The sequence below is a fragment of the Perognathus longimembris genome, chromosome 16, assembly GCF_023159225.1.
Source record: "Perognathus longimembris pacificus isolate PPM17 chromosome 16, ASM2315922v1, whole genome shotgun sequence".
In the NCBI taxonomy this organism is placed as follows: Eukaryota; Metazoa; Chordata; class Mammalia; order Rodentia; family Heteromyidae; genus Perognathus; species Perognathus longimembris.
Window position 1 is genome coordinate 26575180 of NC_063176.1, and position 11291 is coordinate 26586470.

Sequence of the window (11291 nt, forward strand, 5' to 3'; positions counted from 1 at the left end):
TGCACAAAAGTCTGTTAACCACCAAAAAACTCATGAAGTGGGTCTGTGGATAGAGTGCCAGCCTTGAGTGAAAAAGCTAAGGGACTGAGCCCTGAATTTAAGCCCGAATACTCCAGTACCATCTCACTCTCACACACACACACACACACACACACACACACACACACTCCATTTTACAAACATTTTACCCCACTTTACCCCATGGGCAAAGACCAAGAAGTCTGTGAATGGCACACTGCTTTAGCAAGCTTATAGGCAACATAGGTTGCACAAAACACAAATGAAGAACACTTTGGCAAAATGTGGTCCAAGTTATAAACACAAACCCATTTCTAGGAAGTCACTTGACAGACTCACATGTGCAACAGAACAGATCAGTAGAGCTGTTCGCTGCAGCCCTGTTTGTAAAAAACAGAAGGCTGGAAAACTATGTCATGTTACGGTAGTCAGCAAGGACCACACTAAGTGAATTCAATAAAGTGAAGGAACCGAACATCCTGCATCAAAAAACAGAATGACAGCCTGGCACCAGTGGCTCAACCTGTAATCCTAGCTACTCAACTATCTGAGGTATTGTACCAGTCCTGGAGGGCACATTTGGGAGCCATAGTACCTAGGTTTGTATCCTAGTTCTGCTACTTACTAGTTATATGACTTTAAGTAACTGAATTTTTCTGTCCTACAATCTCATTGCCTATAAACTGAGAATCACATGTTTAGGAGGTGTGGCAATTGACTACATGTAAGTCAGAACTTAACAATACTTGCTATCATCGCTAACATTTTTCCTATTAAGATCTCTTCTTGAATTATTTCAAAATCCCAAAATGTGCAAAATTCTGTGGGCTCAAAAGTATTTATCTATATTTAACTAACATTCTGAAAAGTAACATGAAATAAGTGAACATAGAACTTAAATATATAGGGTCTATTAAAAACTGATGTGATATTATTAGTGCTAATATGTTCCAAAAATGCAGAATAATCTCTCATTCAGTTACAAAAAAATAAACACTTTAAAAAGCTGAGCTATGAGGAAGTTCAAAGCCAACCCAGGCAGGAATGTACATGACATTTATTTTTATCTCAAACACACACACACACACACACACACACACACACACACACACACACCCCAGAAGCAGAGCTGTGGCTGTGGAGCACTAGCCTTGAGTGAGAAATCTCAGGGACAATGCCCAGGCCCCAAATTCAAGCCCCAATACTGGCACAAAAATAAAATAAAAATAACAACCAGAGTGAGGATGCTCTTTACACACTCACCGTGTGATACAGATACAGATGTAAGAGGCAGTTCAGGACAGATAGGTATATATCATATGTGCAATTTGTGTGTTTAAAAGCCAGTGGGAAAAGATAAACACATTTGCTTGTCTGCACATAAGAAACATCTAAATAGAAGCATCAGAAATTATAAATATTGATAAATGTCAAGAAAGGAACTTGATGATGGGTCTTTTTTTAAACACGTAGCCATTTGCAAATTCTGAAATTTGTGACCTGTAATCATCAATTACCTATTCAAAACTTTAATAAACTTTTAGGAACTAAGCTATGGCTCAAGCACTAGCCTTGAATAAAAAAGCCAAGTGAGAGTACAAAGCACTCAAGTACAAAGGCTCAGGGATAGTACCTTTGAAGCCCCAGGACTGACATACACCTGTGCATACACACACACATACACATACACACACACTCACAAGCTACAATTCTTCATTCATTTATCAATCATTGATATACCATGGTGACAGCTCGAAAAGCAGCAATACAATAATCATGGCTCCTGCCCTAATGTAGTTACCACTCAAATGTGGTAGTTCCTTGACCTTGAATACTCCTCAGAATCAACTGTGGTCCTTAAAACACACACACACACAACACACGCACGCGCGCACACACACACACAGGTGCATGAAATCCACTCCAGGCTATCTACACTTACATATTTTCAAGAACTATGAGCCTGAGGCCCTTTGCAAGCTGCAGATCAAATAGCCTCCAATTGGTGAAACCACTTCATAGAGCATTTTAAAAACACATGGTGTAGCAATCTATTTTCTATTACTATGAAATACCCAATGCTGAGTAACTTATATAGACTAAAGGTGTATTTAGTTTACAGGCTGAGAGACGGCAACTACAAAGAGCATAGTGCAGAGCTGGTGATGACATTGCATGGCAATGCATGAGCACATGTGAAAAGGCGATATCATAGTGCCAGGGAGGAAGCCAGAGAGGAAGCAGGAGTGCAGAGAGGGGCTCTGCTTGCTCTATTCTAACAGCCCTTTGATGAGCACTAGCTAGTCAGGATTCTGTGAAAACAACATTAGTTCCTTTGGAGAGCATTCCCCCTAATGACCTAACAACCTCCTAGCAGGCTCATCTCTTAGCCTCACCACCTGTTAGCATTGCCATTCTGGGGGCCCAAACCTCAATACATGGCCTCTAGCAGAGTGCAGAAAGGAAGATTTTAGAGCCACATCCTGTTAGAATGAAGGTACATGGGCAAAGTCAGGACCAAGAGCATTCACCACTGCGCTGTTTTCAGATATAGTAGTTTGGAAACCATCAAGTGTCTCTAAATATGAGAATGAGTATGTAAACCATGGCTTAGTCCAAGAATATAGCTATAGAGCAACTAGAAATAACCTAGATCACTGTGTTAGCATAATCTCAAAGCAACATAGCTGTAAAGGCCACATATTTGTATGTAACACACACTGTCATATCACTTATGGATTCATAAATGAAGTCATGTATTATACACACTATCAATTCATTGTAGACAGTTTCTTCTGAATTGAGAGATGACCAAAGAGACAGGGATACTGAGTGGTGTTTTTTAAGGTATTATGTCTGAAAAATATTTTTAAAAAACAACCCAAATATGACTAAATTTTAACATCCATTGACAGAAAGGTAGCTCTTTCCACATATAACATACTACATTCTTTTTCTTAATATATTATTCTGGGTGTTGAGATTTGGTGATTAGTTTGTTAAAGTTGTTTTTTACAAGAATTCACTAGTGTTGTAATACATAACCAGAGTTCAGAATTTCTAGTCCAAAAGCAAAAAAGTCAAAATCTAGCTATTTAATATCAAGAAATACATGTACAGAAAGGCAGCAATCCATAGCTCTAGCTCTTGACATTAAATCATTACCCTAAATAACTTTACATGGATTTCAAAAACTTCCACAAAACTTCTCTACCTATTCTGCTTTGCTTTGATCTATCTGACGTTCTTATTCATTGTCCCTTTTCCCGGTTTTCAGACAAAACCAGCAGACTCCCAAACCCTGGAAAACAGCTTCCCAGCCTCAGAGGTCAAAGCAACCCAGTACAAACCAGCGAGCTTCACTTATAAACAGGAAAGGGAAAATTTAAACCACAATGAGTGGGAGATGCAGATCAGTGATAGAGTAGTTGCTGAGCACACACAAGGGCCCACAGCTCAATTCACTAGCACTACCAAAAACAGAAAATTAAATGAATGAATAAACTACAAAGATGCAATTTCACACCCATCAGATTGGCAAAATGCCCTGTCTAGCAATATCAAGTGTCTGCAAGCATGTGGAACAACTGGATTCCCCCCACCCCCGCCCAATGCTGCTGGTTAGATGACAAATTGGTACAGCTGCTTTGGAGAACAATATGGAAACATGAAAGTAGAAGGTGCCCATTTCCTATGATCTAGAATTTCTCTTCCAGATGTATGCCATTGAGAAATTTTAGACATTTACACAGGGAGCAAGTTCACAAGAGCTCATAACACTAAAACAGCACAGATGGGAAAATAGTAAGCTTCAACAATAAAATGGACATTGTCGCACATACATTTGTAGGAATATTACACAGCAGTTAAAATTGACTACAGTTATGTCTATCTTAGTGGCTAATTCTCCAAATCATAACTTAAGCAATATCAATGAACTGAGAGGATCTGCTCAGTGTTACACAGCATGTTTAAAACAAAGAGATAATATTATATGCAGTTAATGAATGCACATATGTATGATAACCATATAAAAACATGTGATAAATACCAAATGAAAACTAGAGGCCATTCTCTCTGAGAAGGAGGGTGCTGAGATACAGAAGTGTTCCCAGGAGGTTTAAGTGTGTTTGTAATGTTTTGTTTCTTCACTGCCTGAGTGTTCACTCTGCTACTATACTGACTTTTCTAGATGCCTAAAATTCATTCTCGTCCAGCAAAAGAATCCACATCTGAGCTACTTTAACCCATTGGTGGTTCTCAATGTGGCCTCAAAACTTCAAATCAGTGAAGCCTCAGAAACCAATAGCCCTCCCCGCCCCATCCCACCCCACTCCTCCTCCCATCACACCCTTAGATCTTAAACCAAACCCACTGCAAATAATGATGGTTAGAACAGTGGCCAAAATTCCATACTGGAATTTACAATGGCCCCCACGTTCTAGCCCAATAATCCTAGGACAAAAAGATTCCCAATGCCCTTCCTGCCCGTGTTAGAGACATACAAAATTTGCCTAAAGGAAGGTTTTGCTCTATCATTTCTAAGTGTCCTTTTCTTTCAAAAGACCAGACCTTAGACTAGCATTCACTATGACCACAACAGAAGATTCACTACAACTAAATGTATTAAAATATTCAGACCAGGAAAGCTAACTAGATTAAAAGACATCATCTATTTCTTACAACCCTAAATTGCTTTGAGCTGGCTTTATGGGGTGGCTAGAGGTCAAATCACCAGGAGGCATCTTTTTGATATTTCTGAATTTAATACATCATAAAACCTCAACTATTTACAACTGCTAGAAAGCCTAGGTGAGCCAGGAAAAGGAAAGATTGGGAGGAGGGTGGGGTGGGACATAGGGAATCAGAACTAGGAAAAACTCTTAATTGTGAAGATAATCTAATTTCAAAATCACCATCAATTACAATCTAAACATGCAAATTATCTCTACTAGTGAGAAAAGTATATAGGTTTATTCTATGGGTGAAATGAACTACAAAATTTGATATCCATAAAGGTATCATGATCTTTCATTCTAACTAAATATTGGCATTCAACTTTGTCTTCCCTCAGTATTCCAACAAAAACACAGAAAAAATCTGCAGATTTAATTGTTAGGTCTTGACCTAACATAAACTCCAGAATATTAGCCCTGTGGAGCCAGAACAGATTTTTTTTTTCCTTTAAACATTAACCTACCTCACTTCAGGCTGCGTTTTTTAAAACCCAGCAGCTAGCAGAGTAAATCCTCACACATAATTGTAACCCTCTTGGCTGAAAGACTGAACTTCCAGTTGTCAGGTATCTTTAAGAATGATGGAAAGTATAAAAACAAAAGGCAAGCCTTCTCCTCACTCACCTCATGAAATGAACTTTTTTTTTTTTTAATTCCAGCCAGGTTCTGGTGGCTTGCACCTATAATCCCAGCTATGCAGGAGACTGAGATCTGAGGATTACTGTTTGAAGCCAACCGAGGCAGGAACGTCCATGAGACTCTTATCTTCAATTAACCACCAAAAAGCCAGAAGTAGAGCTGTGGCTCAAGTGGTAGAGCACTAGCCTTAAGCAAAAAAGCAAATAGAGATTGCCTAAACTCTAAATCCAAACCCCAGTGCCAGCACACACATAAAATAATCCCAACCATTCTCAAAGTACCAAATTAGCTGCCTCAGGTAAACAGTTGATTTTCTAAGATAAAACTATCTTTAAACTTTAAAAAAAATCTCCATTTTTGTTGCTAAATTTTTACTAATTTTACCCTCCCCTTCATTTCTTTAAGAGAATTCCAAGCTGGAACTCAAGCTGGAATAGCCTGGGATTGTACTAAGACACTAAAATGCTAACATGTGATCAATTCTACACTGCTTTAAACAAGGTAGTTAGGGAGTCAGGTATTTTCTAAAGACTTTGTGTGTGTGTTCCAGTACTGGAGTTTGAACATGAGGCCTCACATTCTTGCTTGGGTTTTTCCATGTAAAGCCACTTCTCTACTACTTGAGCTATACCTCCACTTCTGACTTTTTGACAGCTTGTTGGACATAAGAATCTCATAGATTTGTCTGCCTGGGCTATTGCTGAACCATGATCCCCAGATCTCAGCTTCCTGAGAAGCTAGGATTACAGGTGTTGAGCTACCAGTATCCAGCTATAAAGACTTTATCTAAGAAATACTACTCATTAACACATAACTCTCTATCTCAACCTCCCAAGTAGCTGTTATGACAAGAGTAAAACACACACACACACACACACACACACACACACACACACACAGTTTGACAAGATGAGAAAAACTCAAATCCCCAGGAATACTTCCCCAAAGCGACCATGAGATTCATGTTGAGCTGAAAAGAATCTCAATGATACAGATTCCAGTTCTAACTCACACTGACTATGATAGGTCCTCATCTCAAATAAAAGGCACAACTAGAAAGTGTTTGAATATGAAAGTATTGCCCTGTTGCACTCCTCAGTCTCCCCACGATTCATTCACTCAAATCAGTATTGAAATGGCTTCACCTTTACCACCTTGTGTCCACACACGGAGGAACGGCTGAGCAGGGACTCCCTCCATTCATATTAAGCTGCTGCATAGAGTATGTGCCTTCATTAGCCTAGCATGACTCAACAGACAGCTATTTATATGTGCAAAACTTGCCATTTGGTGTTAATTGTTGTTTATTTTGGGGGGTTTGGGGTTTTGTTTTTTTTGTAGTGTTGAGTATTAAGCCCCAGGCCTCACATAAGATAGGCAAGCACTATCAGCAAAGCTCTCCAGCCACCACACTTGTCATGTCTTTGATACATAGTATTTCCTCCAACATGTATCTTTTCCTTTTTCTTCCTCCCCCCCCCCCCACTTTGGCAGTAGCTACATTGGAATTCAGAGCCTCATATTTGCTAGGTAGGCATTCTGTTGAACCATACCATAGGGTCTTGCTTTTGGCCCAGGCATTGACCTTAATCCACCTATTTCAAGCTCCTAGTCAGAGCTGGAATGACATACCACCCTTCATCAAGCTTTTTCTATTGAGATAAAGTCTGTAAGACTCCTGGACGTATTTTTTGTTGCTGGTGGTGGTGGGTTTGGGTTTGTTTGTTTGTTTGTTTTGGTCTTGGGGCTTGAATTTGGCCTGGGTGCTGTCCCTGGGCTTTTTTGCTCAAAGTTAGTGTTCTACCACTTTGAACCACAGTACCACTTCTGGTTTTCTAGTGATAAAGGGTTTTATGGACTTTCCGGGCCAGGCTGGATTTGAACCTCCATCCTTAGTTTGCAGCCTCCTGAGTAGCTAGGATTAAGGCATAAGCCACCAGCACCTGGCTAGCCTGGAACCTTTGTAGCCTCCCTATCTCAACCTCCCAAGTAGCTAGTATTACAGGAATAAACAACTGTCACCCAGCTCAAAATACATCTTACAGCTCTATTAATGAATGAAATGAACATAAAATGATTTCATTTGCTTTGATAACAAACCACATTTGGTATCTCTTAAATGCTTCCAAACCTCCTGTTTAGAAATTCCTCAATCCAAAGTGGGACATTATAAAACAAACAGACAAAAAAATCCACCTTTTTGTCTATGCTTTAATAATTCACACATTGGATATTAAATTCATTGGTCTGGACACAAATCAGAGGATTATCAACAGGGGACATTTCCTCATGCTTGGTAGCAGCTAGAGCATTTTCAAAATTACAACACACCAGCCAAACAAGCTTTACTATCTTTGAACCGTCCAGACATTGCCATGTGGCTAAGCTCACTTGCCTTAAGCAAGTTGATCAAGAATTACTACAGCAAAGAACTCACCCAGCACAAGTTAGTGAGAGCCAGCATTAAACTTCCAAAGGACAGTAAACCTTCAGTGGTGTGGGAGGCAAGATGAGGGATGAAAACATGTTCCATGCTCCCTATAGCTAAAAATGGCATAAGAAATAAGAAGAAGAGACATGGTATTTAGCCATTGATCACAGGATGAATTTGCTACACGTTTTGTTCTGCTTTGTTGGAGGAGAGAGACTGCTTTTCAGTGCTGGAACTAGGTCTGTGGTACAGGAGGAAGACCCTGAGTTCCATCCTCAGAATCATCCCAAGACAAAGCAATCCCACTTGCTTTCACCACACCTATACAAACCAGCAAGGACCAAAAGGAAATGGAACAAATCAAGAGCCCCAGAGAAAAAGCTCAATAGGCAAGTGAGCCCGCCCCCCTGCCCCCAAAAAAGACATACCTGGAAACAATTCATCATCCAATGAAGACTCTAACAGAGACACGGGGGAACATTTATGTTGTCCTAGGTGAAGGACTGCAGGCTCCTCATGACCAGCCTTCTCCTCTGGGAAATGAGTCTGGGAGAGGCAATGATGACCTGCTCAGCCTTTTATAAGGGGCGGGGTTCAGGATTCCCATCCCAGACATTGTATACTGCCACACAGCCTGGTTTACCTAGTCAAACATGTGGGTTGTTTATCTATCAGGTTGGAGAAGGCATCATCACCATGCTCCTTTAAACATATGGTATCATTTGAACAGAAAATACTGACAAAAACAGCACTTGCTGTGCATTTCCTGTGTTGTATGAAGCTTCGAACCCCATGAAGTCACTTAATACAACTGTCTGGCAAGATAGCAACCATTATCATCCCCTTTTTATGGATAAAGAAAGCAAGACTGACAGCAACTTGTTCGAGGACACAAGGCTAGTACATTTAAGAAGCAGGGCCTGAAAGCTAGGCATGGTGGTGCACACTTATAATCCAGGGAAGGCTGAGGCAGAAAGATGTTCAGGTCCAGGCCAGCCTGGACCTAAATTGAGAGATCTGGTGTCAAAGAACAAATCAACAAAAAGAAGCAGGACTTAAATGTAGAGTCTTGCTTTCAAGTGGTTGCTCAAGCCACTGTGTCCAAATAGGGAAATAAACTGTACTTAAGAATTAAGTCCTCACTTTACAGGGGTGATCATCTTTACCTCATACCTTTTGGGGTTGACACAGGAAGTAGACACCATTCTAGCCTGCTCCTCTCATGTCCACCCAACAGTAGGTTTGTGACATTCAAGAAAGCCTGGGGTTGGCTTCTTGGGACTTGCTAGTTTTCTAATGTCTAGTCTGGCTCAATAAGAAGAGATGTCACCACACACACAGGCAGGACAAAAGCACCAGCAAGAGCAGGGATGCAGCCTTGGGACCCTGCAGGCCTAAGGCCACCCTAGCAAACATGAAGATAGCATTCACAGCTCCCTTCAGGAGCTGGTGGTAGCAGACAGACACTGAGAAGGAAAGCATCGCCTTCTCACTGCACCAAGCAACATTAACGCCACTTGACAAGAAGAAGCAGAAAACCTTCCTCCAGGAGGAGAAAGGAAAGGGGGTGAGGGGAGGAAATGGCAAGGTTCCAGGAGACGCCTACTTTATCTATGAACTCGCCTGCACCAATGCGAAGCGGTTATCACTATGAGAAGCCATCCTCAGCAATTACTTTGCTAGCCATGGCCTTGCCCCACAGTGGGGACCTAGGGGTGTTCAGTCAGTGACCCCTGGATCCCCACTAGGCCCTGAACACATGGCTCCTTAATGCTCCTTTTGCCATGTGTTAATCTTGCAACAGCATGGGAGACAGAAGACTGAAAAAGCTGTTTGGGGGAGAAGGGCAACAGGATCACCTTACCCCCAAGGCTTCTTCATTTCATTCAGGGGTTATCAGTTTTTGAGGGGTTTCCCCAAACTAGCCAAGAAAGAGCATGCCTTCCACCTCAGAGGGACACGAAGGCGTTCTGGAGAGTGGAAGCAAAGCACACACTCGTGTGTCCTGCACAGGGCACCATGCCTTACCCCAGGCTGAGCTCCTCAAGGCACTGACAAGAGAGAGTGCCAACAGGGAACACCCTGGGGACCCAAAGGCAGAAACTGAAAAGGAACGGAAAGAAAGCAATGGGAGAGACCCGAACTAAAGTCCCCGTGGGATCATGGCCCAGTAATGTCTTGGCTATGTCCATGCCTGCCAGCTTCCCCTGAGTCTCCAGCGAATGGCACGGAACCAGCCTGGCAACGTCCCGGTGCGCCCACAGCCATCCTCACAGGCCCTGCGAAGGTGGCTACCACGGAGCCGCTTTTACAAGTGGGGAAGCTGAGGCAGGCAGCACTCACGCCCGTGCTTTCTTCCACCAGGTTGAAGTTCACCCCTCTAACCACACTTCTGCGCTTTTCTTTTTTAACACTAGCTTTCTTACATTTCAAGATGCACTGATCACTATCGCCAAGTGAATTTTAAATTCAAATACACGCTGAACTCAGGATGAGGCAGGACCGTCAGCAGCCCAGCAAAGGTTTATTTACTGCAAGCTGAGGGATTGGGTGTCCCCCACCGCTGGCTCACCCGCTAACCCCTCAGTCCCCTCCCAGCCCCCGGGATATCCATGCGAGGCCACCTCCCTCCCTCCCTCCCTCCCTCCCTCCCTCCCTCTCTCTCTCTCTCTTCCTCCCTCCCACCCACCGCACACCCCCTCCAGCCGCTTCCACCGCAACCGGAGGGCGGGGGCACGCCAGCGGCCCTGGGATCCCAAGACCCACGGGTCGGGCGTGCTGGGGACACCCGCACGGACAGGGGACGGGGGTCTCAGCCGCTCCCCCGGCAGCTGGGGGTGAGGGGAGGTGCAGCCGGCCAGGCCAGCCCGGAGAAGGGAGGGCCGGGAAGTTCTGGCCGTGCAGGGTCCCAGGTCCCCCGCGCGGGCGGGCGGGAGCGCGGCTCGGTTTCTCTTTCTTCGTGCAGCCGGCGGCAGGCGCGACCTCCGCGGCGGCGGCCACTCACCATATTACAGATGGAGGCGATGTTTCGGACAGTCATTAGTCTAAAGGTGGCAGCGATCCCGCACCGCCATCTTTACCAGGGGAAAAGAGGACTGGCCATGGTGGAGCGCCCGCGGCGGGGGAGGCCGGGCGGCGGCCGGCGGCCTGGGTCGGGCTTTCCGCGGGGCTGGGAGAGGAGGCCGGGCGGCGGCGGCGGCGGCGGCGCGGCGCGGCGGCGGCGGCGGCGGGAGGCGGGGAAGGGGAGGGCGGGAGGCAGCGCGGAGGGCGGGGAGTGGCGGAGCGAGGGAGCCTGGGCCGCGGCCACGGGCTTCAGGAGGAGGAGGAGGTGGAGGAAGAGGAGGAGGAGGAGGAAGAGGAGGGGCGGCACCGACCCGGGGGAGTGCGCCGGCCGCTGGAGCGCTCGCCTAGCCCTGCCGAGTGCCCGGTGCCCCGAGCCCGCGGCCGCCACCCGTGCGCCTCGCGCG

General features: G+C 44.4%; 1 protein-coding gene across 2 annotated transcripts in view; it reads right to left on the minus strand.

The window, feature by feature from the left end:
- The window catches only part of Usp46 (ubiquitin specific peptidase 46), a 60555-nt gene extending 49507 nt beyond the window's left edge, over positions 1-11048 (minus strand). For both annotated transcript variants that reach the window (XM_048363914.1, XM_048363913.1), the window contains exon 1: positions 10829-11048. In XM_048363914.1, coding sequence (XP_048219871.1) covers positions 10829-10864 — 36 coding nt within the window. In that variant the 5' untranslated portion in view covers positions 10865-11048. The remainder of the gene's footprint in view (positions 1-10828) is intronic.
- Positions 11049-11291: the final 243 nt, after the last annotated feature.